This window comes from Chrysemys picta, chromosome 15 (assembly GCF_011386835.1).
Source record: "Chrysemys picta bellii isolate R12L10 chromosome 15, ASM1138683v2, whole genome shotgun sequence".
Taxonomy (NCBI): domain Eukaryota; kingdom Metazoa; phylum Chordata; order Testudines; family Emydidae; genus Chrysemys; species Chrysemys picta.
Genome location: NC_088805.1, coordinates 13,016,033 through 13,035,835, shown reverse-complemented (window position 1 = coordinate 13,035,835; position 19,803 = coordinate 13,016,033). Strand labels below are relative to the sequence as shown.

The 19,803-nt window shown below is 42.2% G+C and overlaps 1 protein-coding gene across 6 annotated transcripts in view; it reads right to left on the bottom strand.

Annotated features, from left to right (window-relative positions):
• Window positions 1–19,803, bottom strand: part of SPECC1L (sperm antigen with calponin homology and coiled-coil domains 1 like) — a 108,113-nt gene that overhangs the window by 37,084 nt on the left and 51,226 nt on the right. For 5 of the 6 annotated variants that reach the window (XR_006172490.2, XM_005288605.5, XM_065567923.1 and 2 more), the window contains 3 exons: window positions 9,439–9,529; window positions 5,545–5,628; window positions 3,432–3,588 (listed from right to left, as the gene is read on the bottom strand). Coding sequence is in view for 5 of the 6 variants with exons in the window: in XM_005288605.5 (XP_005288662.1) it covers window positions 3,432–3,588; window positions 5,545–5,628; window positions 9,439–9,529 (332 nt within the window). In the remaining variant the exon portion in view is untranslated. Of the gene's footprint in view, window positions 1–3,431; window positions 3,589–5,544; window positions 5,629–6,767; window positions 7,930–9,438; window positions 9,530–19,803 lie in introns of those variants that run through there. The other variant, XM_042841619.2, reaches the window with a different exon arrangement.

Here is a 19,803-nt window from a genome sequence, read left to right as displayed (position 1 = left end):
CAGACAGAGTACTGTGTCCAATTCTAGGCGCGATACTTTAGGAAAGATGTGGACATATTGATGGAGTCCAGAGGACAGCAACAAAAATATAAAAGGTTTAGAAAAGCTGACCTATGAGGTAAGGTTAAACCACTGAGCATGTTTAGTCTTGAGAAAAGCAGACTGAGGGAGGACCTGCTAACAGTCTTCAAATATGTTGAGGGCTGTTATAAAGAGGACTGTGATCAATTGTTCTCCATATCCACTGGAGGTGGGATAAGAAGTAATGGGCTTAATCTGCAGATTCAGGTTAGATATTAGGAAAACCCTTCTAACTAGCAGGGTAGTTAAACTCTAGAATAGGTTTCCAAGGGAGACTATGGAATACCCATCATTGGAGGTTTTTAAGAACAGGTTAAACAAACACCTGTCAGGGACGGTCTAGGTTTACTTGGTCCTGCCTCAGTGCAAGCAGGGGGCTAGGCTTTACTTCGAGATCTCTTCCAGCCCTACATTTCTATGACTCTATGCTGCTAGACTGGGGCGTTAAGGAATTATCTTTTCTCTTATATCTCCAGATCAGCACATACTTTAGCAACCCACATTCTTGCTTAAGTTAATTAATTTGGAGTTTGTGTTTTCACACTAGAATGAAGATTATGCAATGCCACTATAATTTAAGAAAAGAATGGAGATAACTCCTTATAAGATTTGTGACAACATAAGAAACCTGAGTCAAAATTCTCTTTTCATGTTAAACTTGCTGGGTAGCCATGAAGGAACTGAACAGCTTGTTCCCAAATTCCAGTAAGGCACATGGTTTATATCAAGTTCTTACTGTTATGAAAACAGTGTGGAAGGAAACACATGAAAATGAATTGTAGGGAGACAAAAAGAAATGGATTGTGATTGTTATAGATTTTAAAGTGAATATCTTAGGCCAACTGTATTCCAAATCAAAGAACTGATTTATGGTTTCAAGTTGGAGCCCAGGGATGTGCCCACAGTTATTGTGTATATTTGCAAAGGTTTATTTTCTTAAAATCCTTATTTTACATCCTATAATAAAATTTTGCAAGCTACACACAATATATTAAAAACCCAACAGTAGTTCTCTTCTGAAGAGGATTCCCATGGGGCAACTATTTTTCATTATACAGTAACTGCTCACTTAAAGTCGTCCTGCTTAACGTTGTTATGTTGCTGATCAATTAGGGAACATACTCATTTAAAGTTGTGCAATGTGCCACTCTTACGTTGTTTGGCTGCCTGCTTTCTCCACAGCTGGCAGCCTCCCTGCGCCCCCCACCGCCAGCGCCTCCCGCCCGCTGGCAGACCCCACAGATCAGCGCCTTCCCCCTGCTCCCCCTGCCCACAGCAATCAGCTGGCTTGCGGCGTTCTGGAGGCAGGAGGGAAAAGCGAGGACTCGGCACGCAGGCTCCCCCTCCCTCCCCTGCCTCCTAAACACTGCAAGCCAGCTGATTGCCCCAGGCAGGAGGGAGGGGGGAGGAGCGAGGACTCGGCGCGCCTCCCCCCTCCCTCCGTAACCCGGCAATCAGCTGGCTTGTGGCGTTTAGAAGGGGGGGGGGAGGAGCCAGGACGCAGCGTGTGAAGTAAAGGGGGGGGAGGTGGGAGGGAGAAGAAGAGGCGGGTCAAGGGTGGGGGCTTGAGGGAAGGAGTGGAGTGGGCGGGATGAGGGTTGAACCCCCGCCCCTGGTGCTTGCAGAGTAGGGGAAGCTGCCCTGGAACCTAACCCCGCCCCCATTTACATTAATTCGTATGGGGAAATTGGATTTGCTTAACATAGTTTCATTCAAAGTTGTATTTTTCAGGAACATAACTACAACGTTAAATGAGGAGTTACTGTACTGCCCCTCCACTGCTCTAATAGCAGCAGGTTTTCTTCCCACAGGGCCTACCACTCTACTTCATACTCACACAGAGCAGTTGTGCTATTGTGATGGTCAGTCTCCATCTATACCTTATTCATAATTGCATGCTTTCATTGCAACCTTTGGTCTGCAAACAGTGCAGGTGTAAATCTTCAGACTTTAACGTTTCTACACGAATCTTAGTGACATTTTTAACCTTACTCAAAATCGAAATGTGGGATTGCCAATAAACTGTGTTTCTTTAGTGTTATTTGTAAATTACCTGTCAATTAAATGGACAAACTCTACATAGGCATAGAACTTCACACAATGAATGACTAAGTCTGGTCTGATGAAGTACGCCTCAACTAATCTCAGTGAAATCATTGCTCTGGATAATGTCCAGAGCTGCAAACAATTTCTCAGGGTTATAATGTATTTATTTATTTATTTATTTGTCGATGAGAAGTTTTACTGTCAGATGATCCTGGGAAAGTCATTTAACCTCTGTGGACAAGTTTCCCAACCTGTGAAATGTACTTAGCTCACATGTGTGTTGTAAGACTTGATCAGGGCCGGCTCCAGGCACCAGCTGAGCAAGCTGGTGCTTGGGGCGGCAGATTGTTGGAGGTGGCATTCCACTCAATCCTAGGGTGGCACGGACGCTTTTGTTTTTGTTTTTTGTTCTTGTTCCGCTCCGGCCGCCCTGTATGGGGCGGCGGCGCGGAGAACCAGGGCAGTCCTCTTCCTTCCCTCCCCGCTGACTGGAGCGGGGCCCTCGCGGCAGGCGGCGGCGCAGCGGGAGAGGCAGCATGGCAGTGCCCCCACTGTAGCCCTGGCCGCCCCCTTCTCTCTCTCTCCCGCCCGCTCCCTCCCCCACCCAGCCGGTCCCCCTGCACTTGCGCTGCAGGGTTTTTTTTTTAATTTTTCTTTTTTCTTTTTGCTTTGCCGTTCTGGCCGCCCCGGATTTTTTTGCTTGGGGCGGCCAAAAAGCCAGAGCCGGCCCTGGACTTGATATTTATAAAATGTTTTGAGTCCTTGTATAGAAGACCCTATAAAAGTGAAGAATATTTTCCTCATGATATCCCACCATATAAAAGAAGACTGCTGTTCTTTCTAGCATATTAAAATATCAGCATCAGTAGGATGAATTATACCTTTGCCACACGCTCTACATGGAGCCAAAATTGCCAAATCTTAAATTAACGCAAAACTGAGGCTGGTTCAGAATGTTACAGGTCACTTGTTAAATGTAGTTTCTCACTACAAACACATGACTTCAAAGCTCAGTGATCTGTCCTGGCTGTCTGTTGGTTTCCTGGTGGAGTTTTTAAGGTGTGGATATTGACCCATTAAGCCATAAGTGGCCTGGGACCGGTCTTCCCAAGACACCGTGCCTTATGGTGCTACAAACAGTCTATGCGAAGTTCCAGAGGTTACTGAAGAGCATTATTGCAAAGATAAGAGTCAAACGTTGGTGTTTAATGCTAGGACTAAATTCTGTGCTTGAATAATATGGTGTTTCACAGCTCTGAAATTAATACTGGTTTAAAAACACACTGTGTAATAATGGGTTGTACCTTATTCGATTTCGTGTTGTAGGGGTGACAGACGCTGTAGGAGAGGAGGAGAGAGAGAGTTGTGGTGAGGTGGTTCCCATTGCCATGAGAGAGGCTGGAGATGCTCCATCAGGTGCACTAATGTCCCGTTTGATTTCTTCACTACTTCGTCTAGACACTGAATGGGGGAAAATTCAAACGCTCTAGAACCAAATATATAACCTCACATAAAGGAAGAAAAACACAAGCCTATATCATGTAATTCTTGATATTTCACCCTTAATGAAGAGTTTTAGGAAAGGGGTAAATTGATAAAATTACCAAAGTTTTGTATGATTAAATTTTACCTGAAGCAAGGGCAATTTGCTGAGTGGATGACTTTATGCCATCTCTCTAATAGTCTTGGAAATGTCTTGAGTAGGGGAGATATTACATAAAACCAAACTATTATATTTTCTTACGGTCCATGCAAAAGTAGCTATGATGTTAGAATTTTGGTTTTTTTCATAATTTGTTCAAATATTAAAAGTTCAGTAAAATAAAACAGGCACCTGAGTGAAAGTTGTCAGATGATGTGAAGAAGGAATCCTATTAGCTTGACAGCTGACCTTATCAGTGGTCAGAGGGAGATTCTTATTAACAATGAAAAGTACACATGTAACACCCTAGAACAGTATGGACTGCCATTAAGTTTGCCTAATGAAGATTTTAATTACAAAGTGACCAAGACAATCCGTGACTTTACACAGAAAAAAGAAATAGTGATTTACCACAGGGCAAACAGTTTGCGTTTCACCACAACCTGAATGTATGTCAAAACTCAGAATGGCTGTGTAGCAGCATGTTCTTCCTCTATATAGAGTACTTTCGAGTTAAATAAATGTAGGTAAGCTGAGTTTTGCTTCCTAAACCTGCAAATAAGCTACTGATTGCATCTGTGCAAGACAGAAAAATACAAAATGCTCCCAAATACTTCCAGAGAGATTTAATTTCTACTGGTATCAGGGACTATGTTAATTTATAAATACCTTACACCGTAAATTAGGAAGACATTAAAATAAAAATGACAAAATAGCACTCTTTTGGATGGTTAAAAGACATCTAAAAATCCTGATTTAAATATATTTTCTTACCTATGTCAGAAGATTGAAAGCTTTAAAAATACTATGTACTTTTCACCATTTATACTATTTACTTGATTTTCAACATCTCTCTCTCAACGTGGATGGTAAAAAGAACATATTCAGACCCACTTTTTGTTTGTATTCTGAATTACTTCCAGATTCTCAGTGCTGCAACGTATGTGCTGCACATATTGCATGGGAAGGTTTGTTTGAAAATATCCACTGGATTTAGAAATAGGTTCATGGTTTTATATTTTACTTAGGTTTGTTTTTATTAAATCTAGGATTTGGGTTTTTTTTATATAATAGTAACCATTTCATGTATTAATGTATGATAATATGCTACCACAAAACCTAGCAGTCTCATTTTTAAAACAAATAAGCTGGATGGAATTTTTTGCAATGGGAGAAGACCTGTATATAACTGAAAAAGAATAATGAAAGGCATATTAAACTGCTATCTATTAAATTAGCTAGATAAGGCAGAAGTCTGAGTGCACTGCCATTGTTTTATCACTTAAAAAACCTGTATCCAAAAAATAAAAGCTAAAAACTCGTAACACACATTTCTGTGTACCTTGCAAGTCAAAATTCTGTGCAACATTGAGAAGAAAGGTTATAGAGCAATACCCATTTCCTGGATGGCTGAAGATGAGTCATGCATGAATCTTGGTTCTAGTGTATACATACAACTATTAAAATATGCCACAGGAGGAAATTGTTCCACAGAGTTAAGCTGCTCAGTTCTGTTTAATCTAATAGGTCAGAATGTTTTATCAAGGGCTTTTATGTTATTTTCAAGTATAAAGGCAAGATTACATTTTGACATTTAAAAGTAAACAATTCCAAACAAACAAGTGGTGCTTGCATACATCAATTGATAAGTGGTTGTAGAATCTATCAGTCAGAAGACAGAAATTCTCTTTAAAAATAGTAGATTGGGCATGTAACTACAGCACTGAAAACAGAGGGTTCCTGCTTTTATCAGGCAACTAGATACATGTTATTACCTGAAATAGATTTGGCATTTTCCATGGCAGGTACTCTTGGCAATGAGGCTGGTCTGCTGGTAGAGGAAGTTCTCAACAAATGTTCTGCTCAGGAGAAAAAAAACAGATGCGACACTAATGCAGATTTCAGTTGTAGGGATGTGATTAGTGCAGAGACTGTGATCGTCATTTATGAATGATAGAATCGGTTCCTCTAGCTTACCGTGACAGATAATTGATTATATGTCTGCCTAGAAGGAGGCCGAAGGTTTGTCCGTTACCATAGAGTTCACCATGGAGCCATCCTACCCATCCCCCCACAACACCCCTTAGTAGACTGCTGCTATGATTTGTTATAATGAAGCTTGTAAACACAAGGCTGGGCAAGAAACTCTGTCTTAGTACACGCCAAAAACTACTCCATAAGTCAGGAAGTTGGAGGTGCTACTAAAGTAGATTGTTGTCATCCTCTATGGATAGGGCCCTACCAAATTCACGGGCATGAAAAACACGTCACGGACCATGAAATCTGGTCTTTTGTGTGCTTTTACCCTGCACTACACAGATTTCACGGGGGAGACCAGCATTTCTCAAACTGGGGGTCCTGCCCCAAAAAGGGATTGTGTGGAGGGAAGGGAGGGTTTGCAAGGTTATTTTTTTGGGGGGGGGGGGTGTCACGGTATTGCCACCCTTACTTCTGAGCTGCCTTCAGAGCTGGGCGCCTGGCCAACAGCGACAACCATCTGGCTGCCCAGCTCTGAAAACAGCGCCCACCAACAGCAATGCAGAAGTAAGGGTAGCAGTATCACAACCCCCCTACAGTAACCTTGTGACCCCCCCATTCCTTTTTGGGTCAGGACCCCTACAATTACAACACTGAAATTTCAGATTTAAATATCTGAAATAATGAAATTTGCGATTTTTAAAATATTACCACAAAATTGACTAAAATGGACTGTGAATTTGGTAGGGCCCTATCTATGGAGTTCAAATCCATTGTTGTTGTAACAGTCTTTTATCATTCCATGCATAATAGCAAGAAACTGCTTTAAATGCTAAAATGATGAAAGACTGACTTCCAGTGTGCAGAAGTAATGAAAAATTATTTTTTTAATAAGATAAATCTAGCAATAAAATGGGATTTTGTATAAACATAAGACCTATTTTGATCTAATTTTTAGATTAAAAAATAATTTTTAAATCAAATTCTTTAAAATAATGAGTATACAAAAGACATCTGCTTAAAGAGTTATACAGCAATATATAGTTAATAAGTACACAAAATCCAAAGAGGCAGTAATTTTTTGAAGAAAAATGAACAGAAATGCTTAAAAAATATAAATGAACCTAATTCATTAACAGAAATTGGTATATAAGCAACATAGACAGATGTAAAAAATACAAATATATACATTTAAAAAGTAAACAGATTTCTTACCTACCATGCCTAGTGTTCAGAATTTTGTCTCTCTCTGGTACAAGCTGATTATATTATACGCATAAAACAATGTAAAGAATGCAGCTGCCTTTATGAGCACTTAATATATTAAGGTTATTAACTCTTACAGGAGAAACAAAGAACTCTGAACACAGGTCCTGGCAGGCAACAAGCCTTTCGGATTACTTTGAGAATGTATATATTTCTAATGCTTATCTCTACCCATGTATTCTGTTACAACAATTTAAGTTGCTAAATCATTTACTTGGTAAGGCATTTCAATTTTACTTAAAAAAAAAAATCAAAGTATTCTAAAATTAAACCCCCCACTTTACTAAGCAAATAACCCCAATATGCATTCAACAAAAGTACAGAAAGAAGTCTGGCATATATAGACATCGTTAAAGAGGAAATATACCGCTTGGAGTCATATGGGGATTATCTTGAGAAAACATCTACAAAAAAGCTCCCAAACAGGCATAAATCAGACAGCTACACCCAGCATACGAAAATAATTCATTCTTACAGGAAGGGCACATTGTGAACAGAGTTTGACAGACAAAACAAAGTTACCAGAACAGGGAACTATTAGGAAATAGAGATATCAACACTCGTTAACTTAATTCAGTTTTCTGTCTTGCTGTCAAAGCAGCATTTCTTGAATACTGATAACATAGCAAAGAAAATGTAATTCATTTACATGTGATGGCGTACCCTGTATTTTTAATCTTGAAACCATGGACAATAATACAATAAGTACATACAAACGTCCTCTTTTTAAGACTTTGGATAGTCCTCTGGGACAAAGTAGCATGACTTCATGTCATGAGTGCCATGTTGGTCTGGCTTTGCATTTGACTTCAATACATTTTGACACTTTTAAAGGCCTGATAGCAGGACATGGGATGGCTCTGTCAAAAATCCAGATGAGCATCAACTCTACAGAATTCATAGATGGGCGAGACAACCTGTTAAAATATTTTTTTAGCAATTTACCAAACACACATATGGGAACACTGGAGCTCTGTGTTCCACTAACAGAGATCAAAAGTTCGGGAGACTGGCTGGGAGTGTCCGGTTTTCTCTCTTCAGCTCCCAGCTGCCTTGGGTGGAGGGAGGCCCCCATGCAGCTTCCAGCTGCCACAGGCAGAGGGGGAACCCCACAGCTCCCTGCCACTGAAAACCAAGGAGCCGCAGCAGCAAAAGTCACAGACAGGTCACAGCTTCCGTGAATTTTTGTTTATTGCCCATGACATGTCCGTGACTTTTACTAAAAATAACCATGACAAAATCTTAGCCTTAACTATAACCCATGAGACAATTAATGAGTGAAGATACACACCTGGAAATTTCATTTAAATATTAATGATATAGTGTGTCAAATATTTGATGGGAGGAAGCCAGTGTTTAGGGTGAAGAATGCACTGCTGGGAATGGCTGAGGTAACCAATCGCACTGTACTAGCCTGTGCGTGGTACTAGTCTATAAAAATGAATGGTACTTACAGTAATTGACAAGGCTGTTGATAGTGAAACATTAGAATTCTGATATATTACAAGCTAAAGTTGTTAGAATGAAAATGAAAGGAATGATCACAATTTAATAGCAGGCGCAAGCTGCATAAGTGAAGAGTTTCTAAAAGCTGATTGCTGCACATTCAGGAGACAGAAACGAGGTGGCTCATAAAAAAGGCCATCTACTGTCACGAGTCAGACCTGGAAGAGTTGCATGTAAAACTGGCCAATGTCAGTAAATGTTCATTCCACACAAATCAATTTGCTGTTAATTACATGTTGCATTTGTAGAAAAAGCTAACAATTCTTTTAATGTCAAATTAACAATGAAAAAGTCATGATGAAATATGACTATTCGGATTTCGTTTATGAAACTGTTCTGAATAATTAATATAATTTCAATTTAATTAAAACCACTCAAACAAAACAGGTAGCTATTGAAATCCATACAAACAAAAACTGAATCCTTTCAAGGGTCTTTATAAGGGAAAGTAAAGAAAAATATACAGATGCTCAGGATACCCTCAACCTTTTGAACTGGGATTATCTATGGAATATGTTTAATAAACTTTGGCAGCAATTTTTTAAAGACAGAGTAACTGTGCAAATAGCTACTACATTCAGAAAAGTACCAGGAATTATTTGCTTCGGGATAGCAATTCTTGAACTCCAGTGGAAAAATGTACATTTCATGAGAATTAGTCTCTCTCCTCATCATACATGCATCTTTTTGATAACGAACATATATACTGAAATGAACCAAGGTTTTGTGTTTCAGCCTCTCTGAAATTCCTAGTTTTTGTGGATCCAAGTCATGCTCAGTATTTGTATTCTTTCCTCAATTAAAAAAAAAAAGGTGAAAGCACCACTACCCACTTTACTCTTTATATTAAAGATACCAATTACAAGCCAATAGTAGCATAAGTTTTACAAGAAGTAAAGCTAATGAAGTAGAATACATACCTTGAACAGGGATTTCTGCATAGCTTGGTCTTTTGTCTGACAAAGGTGTAAGGGGTTTGGAGGAGGATATTGGTCCACTTATAGAATGCCTCTGAAATAGCAAGATATCATATAACAACATATTTAATTTGAAGATAAAGAGGAACCATCAAAATGGACTGTAAAGCAAGTAACCTCTAGATCTACCCGGATCGGCGGGTAGTGATCGATCTATTGGGGATCGATTTATCGTGTCTCGTCTAGACATGATAAATCGATCCCTGAACGCACTCCCCGTCAACTCCGGAACTCCACCGCTGTGAGAGGTGGAAGCGGAGTCTACGGGGGAGCGGCAGCCGTCGATCCTGCGCCGCCAGGACACGAAGTAAGTCGATCTAAGATACGTCGACTTCAGCTACGCTATTCTCATAGCTGAAGTTGCGTATCTTAGATCGATTCCACCCCCCCAGTGTAGACCAGGCCTTATAGTAGTGTCAGAATGTGGCATAAATACGTTCAGGTTGGTATAAGGCAACATGCAAAGAGAATTCATGCTCATTTTTGCTTCTGTGAGATATATAAAGAAGGCCTGAATGTTACTTTTTACCTGAGACCTGATCTACACACAGACATTGCACCAGTTTAACTAAAGTCGCAATATTAAACCCATGCAGCTGTGTGTATAAAATGTGGAAAGAGTCCACACAAAGCTGCACGGGTTTAATATTGCAACTTTAGTTAAACCGGTGCAACTTCTATGTGTACACAAGCCCTAAGTCTTATTTACCAAATGATAGTGGGTTTGACATTCCAGGCACCAAGGAATTGAAACCTGAATCAAAGAGTGATTTTTATTCAGAATGAGTTAGGTTTTGTTACCACCTATTTAATTTGAAGCACTCTACAAACAGCTGAAAGTAAATATCTTTGTTAAACATTTATCATACCTTTATGATATCAATCTAATTATTTTCCATATGAAGGTCCTCTGAACTGCAGTTCTACTCTGAAAGGTAATTATGTAAAATTGGCACAATTTTAATAGATTTTTTGACCTGTGAGAATTCAATGTCCCGTCTTTTTAGTGATACAAGTAAATTCTCACTGCTCTTTACAGATCCTACTCAACAAAAATTGAGCTGGATTTTATTTTTTTTCTTGTTCAACTGAATTTACTAAATTCCAACCAGTTTCACCCATGGAAACTCACTGAAAAAAACCAGGGGAACTCCAAAATGCCATTTCTACTCTCACTTTCAGAGTAGAGCTGCACTTTAATGTTGATTTTTTTGATATGTTGACTCCACTGTATGTCCCATATACTGTCTTTGGGAGATCTCACATTCCCTTCAAGCACAGCCTCCTGGATACCATCATTGAGGAACTACAGCAACTACTTTCCTAGTATTTTTCTTTGTAAACATTTACATATTTTTAGCTGTAATGAATCTTTACTCTCTGAAAAGAAGGAAAGCCAGCATTGTGTGATCCGATAGTGTTCCACCGATCACATGCAAATCATGTATGGACTACTTTTTTGGAACCAATAGGCTATATTGTGGAAATACATATTTATTCTGAAATCTGGATTTTGCATGCAGCATGTTGTCATTCCGCCACTACAGGTCTGAATCTGCCTTGTTTACAGAAGTGTCAATCTGCAGTATTTTCCAATGAAGTCAAAACACACCTACTGGATGCACACACTATTCTTTCAGTAGTTGAACAGTTCGATAATCATTCTCTACATTCACTGAGACCAGCTGTTAGTCTTTCCTGATTCCCTCTGTAAATTATTTGCATTATTTCCTGGAAAATTATATTTGGTTTCAAAATATCTAATCCAAGTTATAGTATACCTTCATTATTTACTTACCTTGTCCCTCTCACATTTAACTATTTGATCAGCCCACTAAAGAGTTTAAAATGAACATCCTGTCAGTTTCCCATCTGGCCCATGCTAAGATAAGATGGCTAAATGAGTCGGCCCCCTTATCTTCAGGAGATTAAAGGCTCAGGTGCTTCTCATGCCAAGTCATATAGACAAGCTAAACTCAAAGATATGATAAAAAAATTAAACCTTAAGTATAGAGTTCGCAACATGTGCTTGCATACACAGGATTACCAGGCTATTGACTCTAGCGTGGCTCTCATATATAACAACCTTTTTGCACTGGCAAGAAAATGAGAAAACTGCCAGTGTCCAGGAGTCTAACCCCCATAATACAGCAAGAGGAATTGTATTTCATCACTTCATTATCAGATTATCTATGGGATCCTAAATGCTATAAAGATGGATATTTCTTCATTTAAACATGCTGTCAACTGCAGATCAAGGAAGCCCTGGAAGAGCTAGTTCTAATCCATGCATGAAATTGCTTCTGATGGCTCATTTTAAAAGCTAATGTTCTCCACTTATTCAGAAACTTTAACCATCACGTCAGAGTGAATTTCCCTATTTTACCAAGGAAATAACAGCTATAACTGAAAGAAAAGGATAAAATTCAAAGAGGAATAAATACATTTTAATTTGGCTAGGCACTGTGTACTCAGATCACACACAGTCTCAACTCAATCATTTGGGGGCTATGCACCTCCCAAATATTAAACATAATTGTATCTGGCCTGCCAAAATTGAGAAGCCAAAACTCTTGGTGGTACAGCAGTAAGGGTTGTAAGATTTAAACCTAAACCTGTCCCTTATTTCTCTACGATCCCTCACCCCTCACCGTCTTTAAAAAAAAAAACAACAAACAAAAAGAAAGAAAAAAAAAACCCTCTTAGGGCTTGTTTTTAAACACTTTCCTCTACCAAGGATCATCAGGCAATCGCCTGCTGCATTGCCTATCTTTGGGCTAGCCCTGTGAGCACTCCAGCCCTCTCAGCATATAGCAGTGGTTTTCAAACTGGGTTATGCGAGCTCTTGTCAGGGGGTATGTGAGAAAAATCCTGTCATGGTGGATAATACATTTTATTTAGTAAGACTTGGCAATCTAAGCATAGGCATATTATGACCCTATTTCAGATGAGGGCACGTATTAGACTATATTATTTGGAAAGGGGTACGCAGCCTAAAAAGTTTGAAAACCACTGGCATAGAGGATGAAGGAAGACCTCCCTTTCCAATTCTACCATTCTCAAAGACTCCACATTAGTGGAAACCTCCCCCACCTCCAGGAGAAAGCTCCTGCTAAAGCCTATATAAACATGGAGCCTCCACAGTACTCCTAGCCTGGAAGCAAGGGAACACAGCTCCACACCTCCACCTACCCATGTTTCAGTACTACTTCCCCAACCCCCATGTTCTCTTACGTACAGTACTTTAAAAACAAACATTCTTTGAGATAGGGTCAGGAAAGTGACTGTCTTACTCAGCTGGTAACTTTCGGTATGTTTGTCATTTCTACTGGTCATAAAACAAGTTTGTTAGGTTTTCTGCTTTTTACTTCTGTTGGTACTCCAGCGCCAATACCATTCTATCCAGCCATGTCTACTCTAGCCAATTTCCCCTAGAATTTTCAACCATTCATCCCACCAGTGTTTGCACTAATGTAGACAGGCCACAGATATTCTGGGAAATTTTAGGGGGAAATGGATCAACTGAATTATTTACCGAGTTCCAACCAGCAACATCTGTACTAGCCTACTAAGACAGTGACATGCAGCATAGGTGTCACAAAGGGAATAATCTGCCCTGCAGAACCTTAATTACACATGATGAGGTGCAAGAAACAATTTTGCTTGACTGAGACTATGATGAGCATAAGGAATGGTGTTACACCCTTGTAAACTACACTCGTTTGATATAGAATCAGACACCAGTACAGAACCTGACTTTAAAAAAAACAAAAGAAAACCCACCAGTCACTGTTGAGACTAGATTTGTCACTAGAACTGCGCTTTAAGTGTAACGTTAACTGTCTCCTACAAGCCAGTTCTGAGGAACTGGACACATCAATAGTCAAAGCCCACAATACCGAAAACAAAATGTTATCAAAAGGACAAAAGGGATACACACATCTTCAATATAGACAATGAAGGGCGCACAGATGTGAGCCATAAATGTTAAATATTGATATTAAAGACTATTCGCAATCTGTATTCTGTAGCTCCTATTGGTCACTTTTCAAACTACATTAAGAACTGGCAGGAGGAAAGGGGTGGGGGCGTTGAAGTCAAGCTCATTTGAATGAACTGTATAATGAAAGATATCCACGGTCTTAAATAAACTGGACTTTCCATTCAGTGCTGTTCCCAAAAAGTAATGGTATTTTATAAAAAGTAAAATTATACTTGCTCTTTATATAAAAAATAAGTTTGATATAAATATACCAGATACTATATGGGAGTCAGAAAAATGTACATTGCTGTTTGCCAGTGAGGGTGCAGGCTTATTCTAAACCACAGTGGAGAGCTAAAAACAAAACTAAAAATGCCTAGAAACACTAACAGTGGGGGGAAAAGTATTATTGATATTTACTTTCAAATATAAGTACAGATTAATTTACCCCTGGAGTAAGGATGAATCTGGCCTAATATGTTTAACAACAAAAAAGTGGTCTCAGAATTACAAATAAGATTTACTATGCTAGGAGAGGAACAGCAAGTGCACAATCTCACTAACAATAAGAACATTTAGGGTCAGTTACTTTTTTCTCACTGCCATTTCCAAGCTGAAGGCAAAAGTTCTGCTAGATAGTAAGGATCTCCTGCTTTTTATCTGTTAGCATAAATAATTAAGTTAACAGTTTCAGACATCAAAAATCTAATTTTAAATGTTATGGTGTTGGTACTTTCTTAGGTTAATACAGAAATCCATCATGCAGAAAACAATTTGATTAAGTTAGGCTTCCTGGAAATCACCCAGGGTGGAACAATGGGAGTTACTAATCAATTCATAAAGAGAAATAGAAACATACCCGATCCTTTTAAAAAAGGAAAGTAATCTGTATGTACAAAGTTTTTTCAATTTGAGAGGCAGAATGGTGATGGACTGAGTTAGACCGTTAACCTCCAAAGATCGTATTTTAAGTCCCTGGTGGACACTGGTAAACATCGCTAAACCATAATCCTGAGTACCTGAGGTTAGCTGTAAAAAGTGTGTGGGGAAGCCAGCACACATTACCAATCGCTGTCTGCTTATCTGTAAGTTATTATATATTTATATTACAGTAAAGCCTAATTACAGAGGGCCTAATCAGGACTGGGTCCCATTTTGCTAGATGCTGTACAAACAGAGGCAGACATGGTCCCTGCAATGAAGAACTTACACTCTAAGACCCTAGTGCTATTAGTCCAGGTTCACGAGAATTAAATATACATTTTTAAAAATAGTGCTTTCCAGGAAGAAAAAAAAGAAAAAACTATGTATTCACTTTTTCTCTTAACCCTGTTTAATCAGTTTTCTAGCTACTGGGAGGGAAATATACTACACTTAATTCCCCATTGAAGGAGATATCTTTTGTACTTTTACATTGAGTGCCTCACTCAGACATTCAGATGAAACCTCATCTACACATGGGAAATTTTGCAAAAATTCCCCATTATTGTCAACACCAGTTCAGATAAATCAATGGTAGGAGCCTTAGTGTAACGGGGCTGCCAGCTGTCAACTAAACCTGCTTTGAGCTAGATGGCAATGATTACAATATAAGTAGCAAGTCAACTCTAGGGCTCCCATTGTCGCAAACACCAGTAGAGCGAGGGAAAAGTTAGAAACTGAGGAATTTTTGTTATCACAGTTTAAGGAGAAACAGTGACAATCAAAGAAATACTCCACTTTGACTAAATCTTATCGCTCTGCCTATGTGCTTTGGGCTGAGGTGAAAATGGAGGGGTGAAACACCAGGCTGGGCTGCACTTGCCGATGTCACTTATCAGCACAGAGCAGGAAAATGCATGTAAGACTTGAATGTTGTTAATACTAGATTAAACATAACCCCAGTTTGCTCAAAGTTAAATATGACACTGGCATTTAAACCCAATATTGGTGACATCTTCCTACTGAAGTGACACTGAAGTATAGATAGATGCCTCTTTTCCTAAAGTGTTTTGCAACATAGGTATGCACTGCTAAACAGCTGCTCTACTCCACCACCATGTTGACTGCATTTTAGTGGAGGTCATAACGATTCCTAGATATGCTGCAGTTATTACTATGCTTTGTAATCCTTATAGGTGCATAAAGTAAGATTAAAAATGTTAAATTATACAAAATGTTTAATATTCACACATTAGATTTGCCAGGGATGCCTGACACACGTAAGATAGTTTGAGTGCTGATAAAATGGATCCAATCACAGACACCAGCCTACCAGTAGTCTAGGGAAACGAGGAGCTCAGCAGAAGAAGGAAAAGAGGAGAAATACCTCTCCCAACAGCCAGGACTGGACTGAAGAGAGAATACGAGTAAGAACAAGAGAGATACCTTAACATTTTCCTTTTCTGAATTGGAAGAGTGTAGTAAGATATTGCATTGAAAATATTAAACAGCAACATGCTATAATTGGGCTGTGATGTTCTATCACACAATGATACTGACTCGGATCATCAAGGGAGGTTAAGGGAGGTATGCCTGTGTTTGCATCTGGTCTTAAATGCAGATGGGTCTCACTCCAAAACCTGGTTTTGACAGTCTGTCCATCTTACCGGAATACCAGGATGGGTATAAATGGGATTTGTGTTGGCATACAGATTGTCACACTGACCCAGAGTCTCCGCTTGATCAGCTAAGTGCTACCACAAAGAAACTGAGTCCGCAAGGGTGTGGATGTCTACCCTGCCACACACAGCATGCTTTCCACAGCACGTAGATATGTGGTAGCTCTGCTCAAGCTAGGTCACTAAAAATAGCAGCGCGGCTGCAGCAGCATGGGCAGTGACTCAGGCTAGGTACCCAAGTATGAACCAGGGGGTCAGGCATGATTGAGCTGAGGCAGCTAGCCCAAGCTACTGCTCGTACCACTGCAGCCACACCAATATCTTTAGTGTGCTAGCTCAAGGTTACTTGTTCTAAAGGATTTCAGTACTTGGGCAGTGGACAACTCTTCTAGCTTAACTCAGATCTCACAGCCACGATGACAACCTTGGAACTGTCCCAGGCAGTTACACTCTTAAATCTTGCTTTCCTAGGGTTATCATACGTCCGGATTTTCCCGGACATGTCCGGCTTTTGGGGGCTCAAATCCCCGTCCGGGGGGAAATCCCCAAAAGCCGGGCATGTCCGGGAAAATCAGGAGGGCTCGGTGGTGCTCGGCCGGGGCCGGCGCGGGGCCGGGGGCATGGTGCCGGGCCGGGAACCAGTGGGGCAGTGCCGGGCCAGGGTCACAGTGCCGGGCCGGGGTCCGGGGAGCCGAGCCCGCGGGGCGGGGAGCCGGGAGGGGAGCCGAGCCCGCGGGGCGGGGAGCCGGGAGGGGAGCCGAGCCCGCGGGGCGGGGAGCCGGGAGGGGAGCCGAGCCCGCGGGGCGGGGAGCCGGGAGCCGGGGAGCCGAGCCCGCGGGGCGGGGAGCCGGGAGCCGGGGAGCCGAGCCCGCGGGGCGGGGAGCCGGGAGACGGGGGGGGGGGGGGGGTGCGCCGGGCCGCCGGGGGCCGGCAGTGCTGGGCGGGCCGGGGGTGGTCGGCCGGGGCTGGCACCCCAGGGCCCGAGCCGACCCAGGCTGGAAACGCCGGGGGGCCAGCCTGGGCCGCGCCTCCTCCCCCCACACACCCCCTTACCTGCTTCAGGCTTCCCGCGAATCAAATATTCGCGGGAAGCAGGGGAGGGGGCGGAGACTTTGGGGAGGGGGCGGGGTTGGGGCGGGGCTGTGGGCTGTGGAGTGTCCTCCATTTGGAGGCACAAAATATGGTAACCCTAGCTTTCCCACTGTAACTAAAGAAGGAATAATTTTTTTTTTTGCGAACAGGGGCTGCTAACAGGGAGTTTCGCAAGGGAGTTCTCCAGGTGAAGGAGGAGCAATACAGCACCCTCTTGGGGTAAGTGACTGTCTGTAGTGTGTGTGTGTGTGTTTGTGTTTGGGGGTTATTTGCTGTGTGCTGAGCTTGTGTTTGTCTGTTTGGTTGGTTGGTTGGACTGTGTGCTGTGGCTGGCAGTTGGAAGCTGTGAGCTTCAAAGGAAGGTTTGAAAGCTAGAAGCCTCTGGTAAGTGGCTGAGCCTTAATCAGTGGGCGGGGCATTCATACAGGCCAGGGCTTTATAAAGCAGCGCACAAGCGACCAGGGAGCTTTTGTGACCAGGGGCTGCTAACAGGGAGTTTCGCAAGGGAGTTGGGAAGGGGGCGAGGGTCCCTTGCCGGTTCTATCTGTTTTCCCTTTATTCCCCTTAAAACCTATAAACCAACTACATTCAAAACTTCTTGCTTAAACAACCCTTTCAGCGGACAGGGGGCTGTAGACGGGAGTTTGACAGAGGGAGGCTTACGATGGTTAGGAAGACCCGCAACACCTGTGCCAGCACTACTGCTGTCTCCTGTGCCTGTAGCCAGACAGAGCGCCTGAGCATGGATGCTTCTACCCAGATCCTGGTGTGGTTCAGCAGAGACTGTAACTTGCAATTTCCACTTACTGATATCCAGGCTGGGGGGACCATCCAATGTGAAAGGTGCCTGCTGGTGGAATCTCTCAGGCAGCAGGTGGGAGAGCTACAGGAGGAGGTGGCTAGGTTGAGGAGCATCCGAATCCACGAGCAATTCCTGGACAGTATCCATGTGGAGACAGCTGAGGTAGCTGTCCCAGTACACAGGACTGCTGATACACCACTGGTGGAGGAGGAGATGGCTCAGGGTGGACACTGGCAGCTGGCAGTGCTCCACCCCTGCTCCAAACCCTCCCGCCGTGGTAATAGGTAACCGTTATGCTCTTCTTGATACAGGAAAGAAGGAATCACCCCCTACAGTAAAGGAGGAGAAGCCTCGTACCTCTAAGGCTGGGAGGTCTGCTGCCACCACTGCGAATAGGAAACATGGGGTAGTGGTGGTCGGAGACTCTCTGCTGAGGGGGACAGAGGCACCCATCTGTCGCCCTGACATTTCATCTCGGGAAGTATGCTGCCTGCCGGGAGCCCGTATCCGAGACGTTACGGAGGCATTGTCGAGGATTATCCAGCCCTCTGACTACTACCCCATGCTACTCGTCCATGTGGGCACAAATGATACTGCGCGGTGTGACACTGAGTGGATCAAGAGTGACTACAGGGCTCGGTGTACAGGTGAAGGAGTTTGGAGCGCAGGTGGTATTCTCTTCGATTTTTCCTGTCAAAGGTAGGGGGCTGGGCAGAGACAGATGCATCATGGAGGTGAATGCCTGGCTGCGAAGATGGTGTCGCCAGGAGGGCTTTGGCTTCCTAGACCACGGAATGCTATTCGAGGAAGGACTGCTAGGCAGAGATGGCGTTCACCTTTCGAGGAGGGGAAAGACCCTATTTGGACACAGACTGGCTAGCCTAGTGAGGAGGGCTTTAAACTAGGTTCGACGGGGACAGGTAAGCAAAGCCCACAGGTAAGTGGGGAACATGGAGACCTGGGAGATGGTTCGGAAATGAGAGGGAGTGTGGGCTATATTGGCAGAGAGAAAGGAGAGTCAGGACAAAACTGGGAGGGAAGATCAAACCAGTATCTTAGATGCCTATATACAAATGCGAGAAGTATGGGGAATAAGCAGGAAGAACTGGAAGTACTAATAAATAAATACAACTATGACATTGTTGGCATCACTGAAACTTGGTGGGATAATACACATGATTGGAATGTTGGTGTGGATGGGTACAGCTTGCTCAGGAAGGATAGACAGGGGAAAAAGGGAGGAGGTGTTGCCTTATATATTAAAAATGTACACACTTGGACTGAGGTAGAGATGGACATAGGAGATGGAAGTGTTGAGAGTCTCTGGGTTAGGCTAAAAGGAGTAAAAAACAAAGGAGATGTCATGCTAGGAGTCTATTACAGGCCACCTAACCAGGTGGAAGAGGTGGATGAGGCTTTTTTTAAGCAACTAACAAAATCATCCAAAGCCCAAGATTTGGTGGTGATGGGGGACTTCAACTATCCGGATATATGTTGGGAAAATAACACAGCGGGGCACAGACTATCCAACAAATTCTTGGACTGCATTGCAGACAACTTTTTATTTCAGAAGGTTGAAAAAGCTACTGGGGGGAAGCTGTTCTAGACTTGATTTTAACAAATAGGGAGGAACTCGTTGAGAATTTGAAAGCAGAAGGCAGCCTGGGTGAAAGTGATCATGAAATCAGAGTTTGCAATTCTAAGGAAGGGTAGAAGGGAGAACAGCAAAATAGAGACAATGGATTTCAGGAAGGCGGATTCTGGTAAGCTCAGAGAGCTGATAGGTAAGGTCCCATGGGAATCAAGACTGAGGGGAAAAACAACTGAGGAGA